Source organism: Strongyloides ratti, scaffold srae_chrx_scaffold0000002 (assembly GCF_001040885.1).
Source record: "Strongyloides ratti genome assembly S_ratti_ED321, scaffold srae_chrx_scaffold0000002".
Taxonomy (NCBI): Eukaryota; Metazoa; Nematoda; class Chromadorea; order Rhabditida; family Strongyloididae; genus Strongyloides; species Strongyloides ratti.
This window is the reverse complement of record NW_020171510.1, coordinates 3042728-3061346: the sequence shown is the minus strand read 5'-3', so window position 1 is coordinate 3061346 and position 18619 is coordinate 3042728. Positions and strand designations below refer to the sequence as shown.

Sequence of the window (18619 nt, the reverse complement as noted above, 5' to 3'; positions counted from 1 at the left end):
TGAAGAATCAAATTATATTTATTATCATTGACTTTATTTTAAAGTATTTTGATAATACTTATTAAACTTTTATTTGAATTTCTCTTTTATCTTTCATCACTATATATTCAAATGGTAATATATACGTTGATACAATTTACAGAATAACAAAAATATAATAGTTACAATTTGACACAACTTGAACTATTATTCCTCACTATATAGTAATACTTTTTATGGAATTGTTAATAAGATTTTATTATAAATATTAAATTTTTGTATAATGATATAAGCAAATCTCTTTATATTATTATTATATTTATATTTTATTATAATAAAAAAAATCAATTAAATTTATATTTATTTATAAAAAAAAACTTTATATTTCTTATAATATCCTATTTATATAATTTTATTATTTATTTTTTTTTATAAAAAATTTATTTAACTTTATATTTACCTTTTATATTTAGAAAAAAAAATATTTTGATTTTATTCAATTTAAAACTGCAAAAATTTATTTATATTATTTAAATTATAATATCTTAATATTACACCTTTTATTTATGTTATTTGAAAAGTATATAAATAAAAAAAAAATTTTTAACTTAAACAACTTGATGCAGAACATACATATTTCTAAAACATTTTTAAAAAATTTTTTACAATTATTAGTTATTTTCTATATAATTAACATTAAAAGGTATTTATTTCATTACTTGTTTTTTTTAAATGTTAACAATCAATATATATATTCATTATTTAACAATTAAAGAATGCTTTTATGATCACAAAAATGGATAGGTTTTGAATGACATAACTGTATTAATTATATAATACATATTTTTTTAATTTCTTTATGGTATTAAATGTGTGATAAAGATTTTACCACACAAACAGTAAAGTTAAATAAAATTATCAGGACAGTGTTGTAAAATTAAATTAGCTTTTAATTTAATTCTAACAAAAACGTGTTCCAGCATTTTAATGCGTTCCTTTGTTTCTTAATCTTCATAGTTATATTAATCACTATATCATACATAAAGTATTTAAATGATTTGTTTACTATACTGATAATATTCTAAAACTTTATTATTCAATTTTATTCTTTTTTTTTAGATACCATAGATTTTTTTTTTTATTAATATTATACAATTTTTTAATAATCATTTATAATATCGCAAAAAAATTTTTTTATTATTCTTTATAGACTTATGGTATATTTAAAAATGATAAAAAGATTATTTTCCCATAAATTTTAACTAATTTAATTTTGATTTTTATCAAAAGAAAAAAAAAATCTTTTAATCCTCAATATTTTATAACAATATACTTTGTGTTGATGACAAAATTTTTGTTGTGTATTAAGTTACTTCTTCTTATAACTTTCAATTTTTATTTTTACATATATATGGTATAGCTATTATACTATTTGATACTTAAACATGTTTATCATTAATAACTAAAGTTTGAATAATATTTCCATGATAATCATATTTTATAATAGCATTCGCATAATTTAATAATAAATAATATTCTTTTATACATATTTAGTTTATGAACTATATTTTTACTATTTTTAATTATATAAATTTATAAAGTTATATATTTCTATACTGTTAAATTGTTAAACTTTTTAAATATTTTTATTTGGATTTTTTTTTATATATAAAAAGTATATTTATTATGAATACATTTAATTAAAATTATATCTTTTTTTAATCATACTATATGTATTATAAATATTTATATATATACACATTTTTATCACTGAACTATTATTATACCTAAATATAGTTATTACTAATATAGTAATTTTATATCTTAATACATTTTTTTGATTAGTCATTGTTTTATAAATTATATAAAAGAGTATATTACTCATAAGATATTTTTAATATTTAAAGAAATTACTTTAACTTTAGTCTACCTTATTTATAAATATGGTATTATTTCAATTACCACCATCAGCTCCATGTCCAAGATTATGTGTAATGATAAAAAAATCATTAAATCAGGTATATAATAAATAATTATAATAATTAATATATATATTTATTTTTTTTTTTAAGGAATATGGATTTAATCTCCATGCTGAAAAAGTTAGAGGACAATTTATAGGAGCAATAGATAATGATAGTCCTGCTGATATTTCTGGATTACGTTCTGGTGATAGAATTTTTGCTGTAAATGGTGCATTAGTTCAAGGAGAGTCACATAAACAAGTTATTCAAAGAATTAAAGAAAATCCTTTACAATGTGAACTTCTAGTAATATCTGAAGAAGGTGCTGAATGGTATTTTAAAAATAAAATTCAAATAACACCATCTTTACCAAATGTAATTAGAGTTTGTAGAGAGGTATGTTTATCAAAATTAAACAAAAATAATAATACATATATATATATACATAATAGTGTAAAGTTAATTTATAAAAAAAAAATATTTGTTCTTTAATTAATATTTAAGATTAATTTTTTTTTTCTTTATCAATATATCAATTTTAGTGGGAAGATTCTATGAGACCAAACAATAATCGTGGTAAAAGGTTATCGTATATTTATTTAACACAAAACGATAGTATTTTTATAAATAATAATTCATTAAATTTTAAAAATAACGATGATGAAGATAATAATAATAGTGATAAATCTATGACTTTTTTTTATACTTTAAATAAAGAAATGATGAAAAATAAAAAACGTTTACGTAATTTTTCATCCCCACAATTACAAAAGATTACCAGAAATGTTAAGTATCAATCTTTTGCTGCTGATAGTTTATCTTTATCATCATTTTTATCACTATCACCACAGGTAGAAAATAAATCAAATATGGTTACATTTAAAGGTAGTTCATATGCCAGTTTAGTAAGTCAGGTATTTTTATTTGTGATATTTTTCTAGATATACATGTCGTATTTGCTTATATTAACATTCTCCATGTAATATTAATTAATAATATATCTAAAACTAATATTTGATATTTAAAAAAAAATATTATAATAATCAAAAGTTATTTATTTATTTAGAAACGTAATATTTTATATTTAATACATTTTAACATCTTTTTTTATTAAAATGACTCATACAAATTTTTTAACATTCAATTTGTTGACCTTTAATAATATATGTACATAATAAATCATCACGATATATTCTATATTTTTAAGAATAATTTTCATTTTTTATTAGATAAATGCTTTAAAATTACTTAATTTCAAAATATTTAATTATTCTTACTATTGATATTGTTAATAAAATAATTTGACTACAGTTATTTTAAAATTTTTGTCAATATCAATTTAACAGTTTTGTACTTAGCTTTTTTGTTTGAATTAAAATGATTTCCACTTTTTTTTTTTATTATTTGTATATTTAAAACAAGTTTCCATTAAATAACTTTTAAAGCTTTACCTGTATGATCTTATTCACATTAAAAACTTTTTTTTTTATAATTGAATTAGTATTAATGATATCTAGAAAAAAAAAGTATGTATAAGGTTATTCAATAGTAGAAATGTCAATTGACAAAAAATATATCTATTAAATTTCAATACATTTTTTTAATATTAGTAATATATTATGAAATAATCAAAATAAAAGAAAAAAAACTTTTTTATAAACATTATAAAAAATATCTACTATTTATATGTTTAAAAATCTACTATTATACCTTAATTATCTAACATTAACTTTGATTATTTCTTACTTTTTATTTTTTCTACAATTATAAATTAGTACTTTAATTATTAGTAGTACTTAAATGGTAATTACCAAACTTTTAACTGTTATTAAATATAAATGTTTTAAATTTTTAAGTCATTATATATTCTAGAAAAGAAAGTAGTATTTTAAAATATACATATATATGTATGATAGGAAAATATTAATCTTAATCTGTTTATGTATAAACTAATAGTGCCACTATTATTTACATTAAACTTTTTTAATTATACAATATTATATCTAACATGACATTTATATTTTAAAAATATATACTACTTAGTTATATTTTCTTATATATATTTTTTATCATATGTTTTCTTAAAATTTTTTAAAACTATTTATTATTGTGACATTTTTATAAAAATATCAATTAATTTTAATATTTTTTATTGTAAAAATATTAGTATATATATGTTATTTTAAAAAAAAAATGTATTTAACTTAATGTATTTAAATACAACTTTAAAGAATAAATTTAAAATATTATTGTAAAATATATTTTTATTTGTATGGGAAAAAAAATATTTTTATAGTATAGATATATTATGTTGATATTAATAAAAATAAATATACACTAAGTGAAATAAATCTTTTTTATATAATTCAAAAAGTATTGAGAATTGTTTTAAATAATATAAGTATTAATGTTAGTATATATCTTTTTAATACTAAAATGCCTTTTGATATTTAAAGAATACTTTGTAATATATATTATTTCTATATACAATTTTTATAAACAATTTATACTTTACAATAATATAATTTTTTTTAAACATATATTTACGTTAAAAATTTAGTAGAAATAAATTAACATACATTATGTTTTTTAAACATTTATAAACAACATAATATGTTACCATTTTTTTTTAGTAAAAAACAATTAACCGTTTTATGAGTAATTTATTTTATATAATAAAAGTATAACTGTATATCTTTAAGATAAATCAATTTATATATTAGAAAAATAATTTATATTTTAATTAAAATATTTTTACACTGTTTTTTTTTTATTATCAATATTAAATGTTTTACTCGTAATTTACATCTAGATTTTTATCTTTATGTAGTATTATAATTTTTAATTAACTAAACTAATTTATATATTAAAAAAATAAATATTTAATATAGAAAAAAAAGAAATTTCTTAAGCCTTATAAAATATTGTTTTAAAGAAAAGTTTTTTTTTGTACTATATTCTTTTTATATATATTTTTTTTAGTATTTTTATAAAGTATTATTCATATATATTATTTCTTAAGTTTTAAATTGTAAACAATTCATTTTTTTTAGAATAATTGCTTTGACTCATTTTTATGTTAAGTATACAAATACTTGTATTTAATATTAAATTTTTTTTTTTTTTTTTGAATATATAATATAGGTTTTTATAAAAAAATTTTTTTGAATGTTTTCATTAAATAAAAAACTTTTTTTTATTATAAATAAATTTTTTTTATTAATATAGATATAAAATGAAACATTAAATATTTTATATTTATTGTGTACAAAATTATGCAATTTATGGTATATTTATTTTAATAAAAAATTATATATTTACAATTAGAAAATTATATTTATATATGTATAATAATATGCTTTATTCATTATAGACAATTCTTTTACCTATAAACGTCATATTGTTTTAACATTATAAATGGAATATTTTATTGTTAAAGTATATAAAGAAATATATAATATAACAGTACATTGTGCTATAATATTATCGTCTTAATAAATGAGTTCAATAAATTTTTAGAATGACTGTATAATAATATATAAAAGCTGTTGATCTTTTAATAATACACTTTATTTTTATTTGATTGTTGGACAATATCTACTTAACTATCAATTTTATATAACAATATACTGTTATTTAGATTAAGATGGAATAATTTGTTTGATTAAATATATATAAATATATATTTTATTGAAATATATTAAGATTGTAAAAATCTTTTCAAAATAATTCTTATATACACCTGCCATAAATATATATACATCTATATTTATTAATATCATATTTTTTATATTTAACAAATGTATAACTGAAAAAAAAAATAATTTTTTATTTTATTATTAATTTTAAATAATATTAAAATAAAAATATCACTAAGTTTTATAATATTACTTTTTATAAATATGATAAAAAAGTTATATTTATATAATATCATAATATTTCTTTTAAATTAATATTCATGTCCCAAATATCATAAAGTATATTACCTCTTTTTCTATATATATATATATATATTATCTTTCAATAACTGCATAATTATTTTCACATAATTTTATATCTATATATGGTCATCATTGGACATATATATGGAAAATAATTTTATTTTATTTTATTCTTTATTAATAAATTACTATAACATATTTATTTGTTTACCAAAATTGTTATAAAACTTTTGATTAGATAATAAATAAGTTTTCTTTATTATGTTTCTTTTTCATATATACATATATATATAATACAATATTATATTATATAAACAATTTCAATGAGAATGATATAATTTAGTTTTAATAATTTTAATTTTATTAAAATATTAAAAGAATGAGGAAATATATTGTAGAAATCAAATTATTATCTATTATCAATTTTATTTTATTTTCATATATATTATTAAAATTTTTTTTTTATATATAAGTTTATACCTAAATATTTAATTTTTACATTAAAAAATATTAGATAATAAAAATTAAGTATTTACAAGCAATAAAAAATTATTTTATGCCTTTTTATCTAAAATTTATGTTAATCGCTTGAAAAGAAAATAAACTATTGTTTCCTTACTTTTACGTAAAATGTTATTTGAATAGAAATTTTGTGCTTTTGACATTTTTAAATTAATTCACTACCGATGTTATATAATAATTTAAAAGGACTTAGCACATTTTGTATATATTTTTTTTAACACTAAACTTGTTTAACACAAACATTCAATATCTTTTACCTATTTTTGGAAGCAATAATTATTATTATTTAATATTATTAAAAATTAAATATAATTTTGTAGTATAACAATTTATTTAATAAAAAAAAATTTTTTTTACTAATTTATAATATTTGTCAAACCATTTTAATGTTCAAGTATTTACTTTATGCAAAATTTATTAACAATATTTTTTATTTTAATAAGTTTATTTTGATTTGATTTAAATTTATTTTAGAGTCAAAAATCACCCAAAATTTGTGAAGAAACAATAAAAGAAGATAATAGTAGAATTAATTCTGGATACAATACTAATCTCATTCAACAACCAATGCTTACACTTCAAACAGCACCAAGACCACGTCTTTGTTATTTAGTAAGTATTTTATAATAATATATTTTTTTTAATAATAAATATTTTTAAAGAGAAAAAATGATCCAAGTGAAGAGTTTGGTTTTAATGTTCATCTAGAAAATGGTAAAGGACATTATATAGGAGTTGTTGATTATAATGGTATTGCTTATAATGCAGGACTTGAGACAGGTCAACGTATTGTAGGAATTAATAATCAAATTATTTATCCTAACACTCCACATAAAGAAGTTGTTACTCTTATTAAAAGAACACCTTTAGAAGCACGTTTATTAGTAGCATCTGAAGATGTTGATAAATGGTATATAGATAATAATATTGAATACAATTTTGATAATTGTATATATTTTAAACAAAATCTATCACCATCAACAATTATTAATTCTAATAAGATTCCAAATGTAAGTAAATTATTTTTATTAAAAAAAAAGTTAATAAATTATTTATTATAATATAGAGTCGTTCAAGATTGGATCCTCAAATAAACAATCTTTCTCCTATACCTAGAAGTAATAATGCACGATCAATGTCTTGTGGATCTAATAGGACAAATAAAAGTACTTCATCATCTGAAAATGATTGGAAAGAAAGTCAAAATAAATTAACCGGTAATGATATTGGAAATAAAACATTTTTAAATAAAGATAATAAAAAAAATTACAAGTATTGTGAAGAAATTACCGTAAAAAAATCATTTGTAGATAATGTTGTTCATTCTAATAATCCTTTTGAAGAGAATGATGATGAATCAAATAATATGAATGTTATACTTGAAAAGGTAATTAATATTTTTTTTATGACATTTTTTGTTATTTCTATTGTTTATTAAAAAAAAAAGAATATAATAAATATAAAATCATCTTTTTTTTAGGAACCAGAAATTACCGAATGTCGAATTATTACACCCAAACCACGTTCAAGAAGTCCTGTACCAATAGCTAATTGTAAACCATTTGGTGGAAATGTTGATGTTAATTCAATTCATATAAATAATTCTGTTAACAATAATGATATAATAAAATACTCAGATTATTCAAATAACAAAAAATCAAATATGGATATTTTCTCTTTAAGTGCAAAAGAAGCAAGAAAAATGATGGCACTTAATCGTAAAAAAGATCCTAGAAAACAAAATACAATGTCAATTGAACAAAAATATAAGCTTATATCTAGTTTATAAATTATATGAATTGTCTTATGATCCCAAATATAAGTGGAAGCTGTTGGAGTTTTAAAAATTATAGTATAATATAATGATTATCTAATTTTTTTATTATTAATTATATAAAAATTAACTTTTTTTTTTTATTATTAAAAAAAAACAATATATATATAGATAAAATTTGAAAAATTATTTTATGTTTTTATATTTGTTAACCATTTTTATATTGAATAAGCAATGTTTTATTTATTCTAATAGTTAGTTATCTAAAAAAGATATTTTAAATTAAAGAGACTCATTTTTCCAATTTTAATAAAAATTTTTTTTTTATTTATCTATCGAAAATGGCATCATCTGAAACTATTGAATCATCAACTGATGTTGTTAAGGAAATAAAAGCAATGGATATGATAGAAAAAGAAAGGCAAACATTAGGTGATGAAGTTGATAATTGTTTAAGAAGTCTAAGAGGTAAATAAAAAAAAAAATATTTATAAAAGATATTTTTTTTAGGTACAATGAGAGGTATCATTGATTTAACAACAGAAGGAATGGAATTATATCATTCTTGTATTTCAAAAACATGTGATCAAGCAGAACAAGCTATAAAACATACCTTTTCTGTATGATTATTTACATATATATATATATTAAATTTTTATATAATAATTATCATTTTTTAGGTTATGGCAAAAAGTGAAGAATTAACAAAAAATTTAAAAAAAATTGATGAAGTATATAAGCAAGTAAAAGAATTAAGAGAAATTACTGATAATGTTGCAAGATCACTTAAATGTTAAATATTTTACACATATTTTTTTTTAACTTTAAAAAATAATATCTTTTTGATAAAATATTTTTTTTATTCAAATTTTATACATAATAATATAAATGAATAATCATATATATTATTAATTTTATTTACATAAAATATCCTAGAAATGCTTAAATTGTTTAAATTATTATACCTCAATCATATTATGACCTTATAAAATAAAATTATGACATTTTGATGTTTCACAAATAATAATAATAATACTTTTATAAAAGCAAACATATTACTCTCATGCATTATTTAATATATAATTATTATAATAATACTATTTTATGAATAGAGAAATAACAATAAATATATATATTAATAAAAAGATTTTAATAATACATAAATTTATTATCAATGGGAAAATGAAAAATAATATTAGGAATTGTTTGTACTTATTACAATCAAATAATCTTACTGTTATTTTCTTTGTACATATATAAATACCTTTTTATTTTATCCATTTACCTCAAAATTATTATTTAAAAAAAAAAAATTCTTTTTTTAAATGATTTTATATATTATAAAATAATCTTTTGTATAAATATTATAATGAAACTATACAGTCATATGTATTTTTGATATTTTTAAAAAGTTAAACACCCTAAACATTAATTTCTTTTATATTTTTAAAAAATAAAAGAAGTTTTATATTTCATATAAATACATTTTTATAACTATTATATTATTTATATATTTTTTACAGCGTAAATGTTAAATAATTTTTTCTTTTTACCAATATAACGAAGAATTTTTATATAGAATTAAAATTATAAAAAAAAAATTTTTTTTTAAATTGTTTTAATGTTGTTACCAATATCAAATAATGAATATTACTGTTATTTTATAGTAACAGTAATTCATGCTTTTTTTGGATTATATGTTATTTACACAACTTCTAAATGGTATATTTATGAAAGTGGGCATATCTCAATAGAATCATCATCTTACAAAAAATGGATAGGTGATTGGAATTATGATAATAAAGATACAGAATGGTATTCTACTAAATATGATATTTTACCAACATTAAAATTTTACTTAATTCATAATATATTATGGAAAATTTTTTACAAAATTTTTAATCCTAAATTGGCTAATATTCTTTTTGGACCTATTTCTGCTATTTTAATATTTTATTATATTGATAATTCAAAAATATTTACCGTATTAATAATTTTGGCAATATTTATTATAAGTATATCATATTTTATTAGAATAGAATTTTTTGCATGGATTATATGTTGTTATTTTATTATTGATCCTAGAATACAAAATCATTTAAATATATTTCATATAAGTTATTTTTATAGACAATTTAACTTTTATACATATACAATAGTTAAAATTATAAATGTTTCAATATATTTTTCAAGAAACAAAGAAATTAAAATATCATTTAAATTATTTTCAAGAATTATACTTTATTTATTTTATTTACCATATTCAAGTATATTAATTGTATTATTTGATGATTTCAATAACCAACTTGATAATTTAGAAAATAAAAATCAATTTATTTCTATTAAACAGTATATTAAAAATGTTATTATTGGAGGTTTTCGTCTAACTTTATGGTTTCTAATTACTGAAATTTTTCTTCATATATTTTGTGTCAATGAAATTCAATATTTAAGTTCTGAGACATTTTTTAATTTAAATGCACATGTTTTATTTGTTATTGGAATATTTAAAGGTGCCTTTTTTTATCTTAAATATTTATTTATATTTGGATTACCAATTTATTTTGCCAAATTAGATGGAATGATACCTCCAAGAAAACCTATATGTATTTTTACAATTGTAAGATTTTCTAATTTATGGAGAGGTTTTGATAGAGGTTTATATCAATTTATGTTACGTCAAATATATATACCATTTCTACAAATAAATAGTAAATATAATTTTTTAAAATTTATTTGTGCATTTTTAATGCCTTTTGTTTTTGTACTAGTTTGGCATGGAACATCAACAAAATATTTGATTTGGGTAACATGTTCATTAGTTGATTTATTTGGTGAAAAAATTGGACGTATTTTTGGTGAAAGTCAAAAATGGAAAAATATTACTGAATATATTGGATATAAAAATGCATATAGAATAAAAGCTATAGCATGTATCTTTACACTTATTCCAGGACTTTTTGGAGTATTTTCATTTTTAATTCAAGATGGAAATGCAGAAAAAATAGCTTATAAAATACTTGTTCAAGGAACTTTACAAATTTTTACAGGAGAATGGAAAAATAGTATATTATCTCCTGGATTTTGTTTACTTTATCTTTTAACATTTGGTTATTTTTATAGTCATACATGTTTGTATTTTGAAGAAAAAGAAAAAATTAAGCGCAAAAGAAAGTTAAATGATTAATTAATTATTTTTATTATATATGCTGTAAAAAATTATTTATATTATGGTTCACTATAATTACACAACCATAATATATATATAATTTCTTTTTGTGTAAAATATCTTTAATATTAATTTATTAACATTTTGAAGAAAAAAAAGAAGCTTATAATTATATTATCTTGATAAGCAAATAAAATTGATATATTTATTCTATAATAATGTAATTTTTATTATTTTATTAAAGAATGTTTTAAAAAAAAAAACTATTTTATTTATGATATAATTATTTTTTTTTTGACATATAAATTCTAATAGATATATTTCAAATAAATTTTTTTAATTTGTTTTATATTATGATTTATCAAATATCTTTCATATTTACAATAAGAAAAATTAAGTTTAATTAAAAAAGATGTTTTTTAACAAATATATTATTCCCGCCAAATTATAAAATAATTTATTTTTTAATGATGGTTTTAAAAAAGTATATTTACTCAAATTTTATGTGATATTTTTATCTTGTTTTATAATAATACTTTCAAAATATATATATCTTTTTTTCTTTTATAAATAATAAACTAATTGTATAATAATTTCCGCTTTTGAAATTTTACTGATTAAAAGGGAAGCTTCTATTTCAAAGAAGTATTGTTAAAATAAAGTTTCTTATTGCATTAAACATATATTCAGGTCTGTAGTTTGAAAATTTTTTAATACAAATTATTGTTATAAACATTTTAATGAAAAATACAATTTTAGTACATAAACTTTTTTAACTTGTAAATAATTTTTTATTAAAATATACATAAATTAATTAAACTAGTTTTTATATAAAAATGTTTGGTATTAATTTTTTTTTATACTTTTAAAAATTATTTAATCTTGTTTATAATTTGGACAATTTCAATAGAATACATAAATATACAATTGATGTTGTCCTAGTCATGCAATAAATTACATTGATATTTTAAGTACAAACTAATAATATTTATTTGACATCGATTTTTAGAAATATAAGTAAATTAATTTAAAAACTTTTTCTTTTTTATATAAAAAGTTTATTAAAATTTTTTTTAAAAAAATTACATACTTTTGAAGAAAGATAATTTTTTTTTTACTTTTTAACAAATGATAACAAAAGAATATTTCAATAGTCTTAACAAACTTTGTTAACAATTGTTAATAAAATGAGTCAATTCTTTTATCATTAAATATCATTAGAAATTGGTTTCTATTATTTGATAATTATATTACATAAAAATATATTATGAAATATTTAACATTATTTTAGTTATCTATGTTTTTTTTTTAAATTTAATAAAATTGTTAAAAATCATTCCCTTACTATTGGTAATTTTAAAAAATCATTCAAAAATAATATCATTCTATTGTTAATATTGACTATTAAAAAAAGTTTTTATTAAAATGTATTTTTGATTATCACAATTGCATGGGAGATTTTTACAGATTGAAAAGATTTTTTTTATACTTTTAAAAAATATATAATATTATGATAAATTTAATATGAAATTGAACCAAACATTTAAAATTGTTTTAAATAAAAATTAAAAACAATATTTTCTTTTTGTACTGTAACACAAGAAAATTTAAAGAAAACAAAATGATAAAAAAGTACTCTTAGAAATTATGGACAAAACTTTATTTGACAAATATATATTAATGTTATAACGATTAAAAAAAATCAATTTTCTTAATAATTCAAAGTTTAATTTAAGATAAAAAAAATTTTTTTATTGATAAAATAATTTATTAAAATGTTTAAAAATTTTTAAATTTTATGTTTGATTTTTTAAATAATAATACTATTAAGAAGTTATTTTATAGTAAAAAAATGACATTATAATATTATTGACAATTTTTAAAATTAAGAATTTTTAATGTCTTTATAGTCAGTATTGAAAAATGTTAGTTTCTCGATTTGATAAATATAAATTCTTTCTATAAATATACATTTTAAATTATTACAATATAACATCAGAGTCATTACTTTTGTTATAGTTGTTTAAAAGTTAAAAATTTTGATTATTTTTTTTAAATCAAATATGATATAAATGTAATATTTTAAAAATTTTTTTTTTATTTCTTTTTATTTTTATTATTAATAAATGTTATATTATAAAATTCTTTACAAATTATCGTTTTTAAATTTTTAGTTATATAGTTAAGTAAAACCTTGACCTTTCATAATTGTATATAGATATTATCAAAATCAACCACAAGCATATTATATATATATAACATTTCATTATGTTTATCTTATATAATTTGAGGAAATTTTAAATAATACTCAAAACATTCTAAAAATTACTATGTCATTAGAAAATAAATTTTTTTTTAAGCTAACTATTTTTTAAGCTAATAATAAAAGTTATAAATTATCTAAATACATTAATCAAGTAGATATAACTGTAATGGAATGATATATTTTACATATTAAGACATCATGACTATTACTTTGAAAATTTTAATACATTAAATTTCTTTATATCAATTAATCGAAATTACGCAATAATTTTTTTTTTCTTTCTTGATGGTTTGTAATTTAAACATTATGGCAATTTGTATAGAATCAAATAACATTTTTATTACAGGTATAATTAAAAAATATATATATATTTAAATGATCTTCACGAATATTATAATTTCACTTCTTTGTTTTTACAATTTTTGTAATACTTAATATATATAATTAAACATTTTCTATACTTTCAATGACAATATTTTTATACCAATCAAAGATTATAAGCTTCATTGATTTATTTTTTTATATTAAAAAATGTCACAGTTGGATGGCATATTAATGAGTATATAATTAAAAGATTCAGTCAAAAATTATAAGAATAAATTTAATATCAATTCAACAAAATTTAATAATTTCAGTTTAATTTACAGTACTTAAAGTTTAAAAAATATTTTCTTAAACTTTAAATAATATTATTATATCTAATTATGGTATCATTAATTTTAGTTATTTGTATACTTTTATATATTAAAAAAATGGCATTTTACAAACTGTTTCCCATAAAATAAGATTTTTTTTATTTAATATTTTATTATTTTACAAAAAACGTTTTGCCAAAAAATTTAATATTTTAATTTTAATATTTTTAATAAAAGTGATAGTTTAATTTTTTTATACTTTATATTAATTAATATGTTTTAATAATATTTATTAAGTATAAAAAAAACAAATATAAGTAATATATTATATGATAATTATTAAAAATTTAATTATATTATGACTACTGTATATATATCATATTTTTTTACAATAAAAAAACTATTTATCTTATTTATTCATAAAAAAAACATTATTAATATTTTATATCTCATATTAGTTTATTAGCATGTCTACAAGTATTTATACCAAAAGTACTTTTTTCTGTATTTTTTTGTGACATTTAAATTGTAAGATAAAGCTTCATTAATATTAAAAAAAAAAAAATTTAGAACATTTATACAGTATTTTAATACCCTTAAAATTATTAATACATTTAAATTTGTCATTTTTTTTTTTGATTATATATTAATTTCATTAATATAAATTAGGTTTAAGAAAAATTTAAGAAAGTTCACTTCTAGTTTTGATACAATATATGCAAATATCTTATAAATAATTAATTAAAAAGTATATCTTTTTTACTACTTATATTTTAAATGAATTATAATTAAAAATAAATAAATATTTTATTTATCTACTATTAATAATAAAAAATTATCGTTTAACATTATTATTATAATAGTTTTTTTTTAATAAATTATGTCATTATTTATATTTTTAGACATTTTAGTGATATCTAATTATAATAAATTTTTATTTAACATTAAACAATAGAAATTATAGTAATATTACTAGAATTGTTATTAATATTACTTTTTTCTATAAATAATATAATTTTCTTTAATATAAGATAGTAAATTACAAAATTTGGTTAATTTTCAATTGTTATTAAGAAATAAAAATATATTTTATAATATATATATTTAAAAGTTTTTTATTTGAATATTTGTAAATTATATTCTAAAATAATTTTTTAAAACTTTTTTTAATGTAAGTTTAAAATTACTTGATAATATTATTAATTTTTTAATATAAATTTAAAATTTTGTATTAAATAGTTTATTATTTATAGTGAAATCAAAGATTTTGACTTTTATAAATATCATGGGTTGTTGTATTAGCTTTGGAAAAGATGCTAAAAGTCGTTCTAAGGAAATTGATAATCAAGTAAATTATTATTTATTTAATATTTATATTATTTAATTTATAATTAATTTAGTTAAAAAATGATGCACAAAAACGTGCTAAAGAAGTTAAATTATTATTGTTAGGAGCTGGTGAATCTGGTAAATCAACATTTTTTAAACAAATGAAAATAATTCATGATTCTGGATATAATGAAGAAGAACGTAAAGCTTATATAACTGTTATTTTTTCAAATACTGTACAATCATTAGCAGCTATCATTAAAGCTATGGGAGTTTTAGGAATATCATTTTCAAATAAAACAAATATTTTAACAGGAAAGTTATTTTTACGTATGTTAGATAAGAATACTTCAAAAATGTTTAATGATGAATTAGTTGAAGCAATGGAAAAGTTATGGACAGATGTTGGTGTACAAGAATGTTATTCAAGATCAACAGAATATCAACTAAATGATTCAGCAGCATATTATTTAAATAGTTTAGATAGAATTTCTGCAACCGGTTATATACCATCTATTGATGATATTCTTCGTACAAGAGTTAAGACTACTGGAATTGTTGAAACATCTTTTGATTATAAAAATTTTCATTTTCAAATGATTGATGTTGGTGGACAAAGATCTGAACGTAAAAAATGGATACATTGTTTTGAAAATGTTACAGCTATCATATTTTTTGTTGCTTTATCTGAATATGACATGGTTTTAGCTGAGGAAGATTCTGTATGTTTTTAATATTAAATTAATTACTAAATTTTACAATTAATTTAGAATCGTATGACTGAGTCAATGCGTCTATTTGATAGTATTTCAAATAATAGATGGTTTCAAGATACATCTATTATCTTATTTCTTAATAAGAAAGATTTATTTGAAGAAAAAATTAAACGTTCACCTTTAACTAAATGTTTTCCAGAATACAAAGGTAATTATATAATAATATAAACTATAAAAAAAAATTATTTAGGTTCAAATAGTTATGAAGAAGCTGCTGCATATATACAACTTCAATTTGAAAATATTACTAAGCGTAAAGACAGTCACAAAGAAACCTATACACATTTTACATGTGCTACTGACACAAATAATGTTCGTTTTGTTTTTGATGCCGTAACTGATATTATCATGAATGATAATTTACGTCAATGTGGTTTATGTTAGTGCGTAATTCTTTGGTTTTTAATTTTTTTTTGTTAATACACACATCAAAATGTTTTATTAAATTTTTCAAATTTTATTTTAAAAAAAAAATACTTTCTATGATATTTGATTTATTATTTTAATTACAATTATATACTATAAAAATGTAATTAAATTTTGTTATATACTTAAAGAAAAATTAAACAAAATGATAGGGCTAATTTGGTAGAAAAATAGAAATATATTTTTAAACAAAAAATAAGAATATTTTTACATTTATAAAAATAAAAATTATTTTTTGAAATAAATATTTTATTACTAATTTTTTTTATGTAAAATTGTAATTTGTAGTTGATTTAAATATAAAATTCAATTTTAAAAATCTTGTAAATAAACTTTTTTGATATTGATACAATGAAAATTTTTCTTAATTAATAATTAATTTCAACTTCTATTATTATTCCCTTGATTGTATAAAAAAAAAGATTTTTTTTTATATTATAAAGATAACGGTCATCATTTGATCGAAGATTCAGGAAAGAGGTCATTTTATATTGTGCATAAAATACATAAATTGGATTTTATATAGGTGATTAAATTTACCATACTTTCTTACATGTTAACTAATGATATATAAATTTAATAAAAAAAAAATAGTGACCTAAATTGCATCATTAACATTTATCTCTTTTACTTTAAAGATATTATTTAGTTAAATCTTTTTAATTATGCAAAAATGTCTAAAACAATTAAAAGTAAAACTGTACTTTTTATTGCATCAAAAAAGGTTTTAAATTGTTATTGATAACTAAGATTGAAATAACGATAAGAAAAATGTCTAATGAATATTTTGTATAATAAATAGTGCCGATCAGATATTTATGAGAAGGTCGGATATGGAGTCAAGGCAAAATGCCAAAACTAAATTAACACACCTACATAAAGTATTTATTAAAACATTTTAAATAAGATATGATCCATTAATAAAACTAAGGAACTTATTATTAAACAATTTACTTTTTTAAAATATATTTACTTTCATTAATTTTTTTTTTTAAATTAACTTTCTCCTTACCTTTTATTAATGTTTTTACAAATATATGTTATTGTGTCATCCATTTATGCAAAAAAAAAAATTTTTTTTTATATTAAAGTGTTCTTGTTTAAATTAATTTTATTATTTGTCCTTATTTTATATAAATTTATTATTTGAAATTAATTATAATAAGTATAAAATATATCTTTTAATTTTTGTTAAAAGTAAAGCCCACCTTTTTATTTGATATATATGTAAATAAAAATATAAGACGATTAAAAAAAAATAGAAGTACTAATAATGTAGTATTTTTAATTTGATAATTCAGTAAATTTAGGTATCTTTATATATAATGAAATTAAGATTCTTACAATTTTTAATTTTATTTCTTTATTTTTGATTTTTGTATTGTCTATGGTATGTAGAATAAAATGACTATTTTTAATTGTATCATTTTTCTGTATTATTTTAACATTATCTTAAAACTGTGGCAATTTAATTAGGTCAAGGATAATATTTCGTAACATCATTTCACCTACTTCCATCATTATATTTTAGTTAAGTGATAGCTTTTAAAGCACATTCAAAGAAATTTATAAATTTATATTATACAATTAATTTATTTATAAAAAAAAAATTTTTATTAATTTTATATTATATTAACATAATATTTTGAAGATCTTTTTAATTTATCAAAATATTTTATTTTTTCTAGAAATAAAATTTTATAACGATAGAATTTATTACTTTTTTTTTAAATCTCATAAATATAGTAACAAAAGTTTTTTTAAATATAAAATTTTATTTTGTTTTATAAATTCTTTAAAATTCTAATTATTATATTCATTATAATAATTTTATTATT

The 18619-nt window shown here is 16.9% G+C and overlaps 4 protein-coding genes across 4 annotated transcripts; all 4 read left to right on the top strand.

Moving 5' to 3' along the window:
* Positions 1–1922: 1922 nt before the first annotated feature.
* Positions 1923–8195, top strand: SRAE_X000165100 (GH04176p; the record flags this gene model as incomplete). Its single annotated transcript, XM_024651374.1, has 7 exons — positions 1923–1997; positions 2052–2339; positions 2486–2857; positions 6881–7018; positions 7069–7416; positions 7473–7793; positions 7887–8195. 7 exons carry the CDS (start codon positions 1923–1925, stop codon positions 8193–8195), a joined length of 1851 nt encoding a protein of 616 aa, XP_024499119.1.
* A 326-nt stretch (positions 8196–8521) lies between these two features.
* Positions 8522–8977, top strand: SRAE_X000165000 (Protein of unknown function DUF2365 family-containing protein; the record flags this gene model as incomplete). The annotated part of the gene is made up of 3 exons (XM_024651363.1): positions 8522–8648; positions 8691–8800; positions 8861–8977. The coding sequence occupies 3 exons, from the start codon at positions 8522–8524 to the stop codon at positions 8975–8977; spliced, it is 354 nt and encodes a 117-aa protein (XP_024499118.1).
* An 824-nt stretch (positions 8978–9801) lies between these two features.
* On the top strand, positions 9802–11367 carry SRAE_X000164900 (Protein-cysteine N-palmitoyltransferase Rasp; the record flags this gene model as incomplete). The annotated part of the gene is made up of 1 exon (XM_024651351.1): positions 9802–11367. One exon carries the CDS (start codon positions 9802–9804, stop codon positions 11365–11367), a length of 1566 nt encoding a protein of 521 aa, XP_024499117.1.
* Positions 11368–15535: 4168 nt separating this feature from the next.
* SRAE_X000164800 (Guanine nucleotide-binding protein G(i) subunit alpha-1) lies at positions 15536–16739 on the top strand (the record flags this gene model as incomplete). Its single annotated transcript, XM_024651340.1, has 4 exons — positions 15536–15598; positions 15651–16301; positions 16350–16503; positions 16546–16739. 4 exons carry the CDS (start codon positions 15536–15538, stop codon positions 16737–16739), a joined length of 1062 nt encoding a protein of 353 aa, XP_024499116.1.
* Between the last annotated feature and the right edge of the window lie 1880 nt (positions 16740–18619).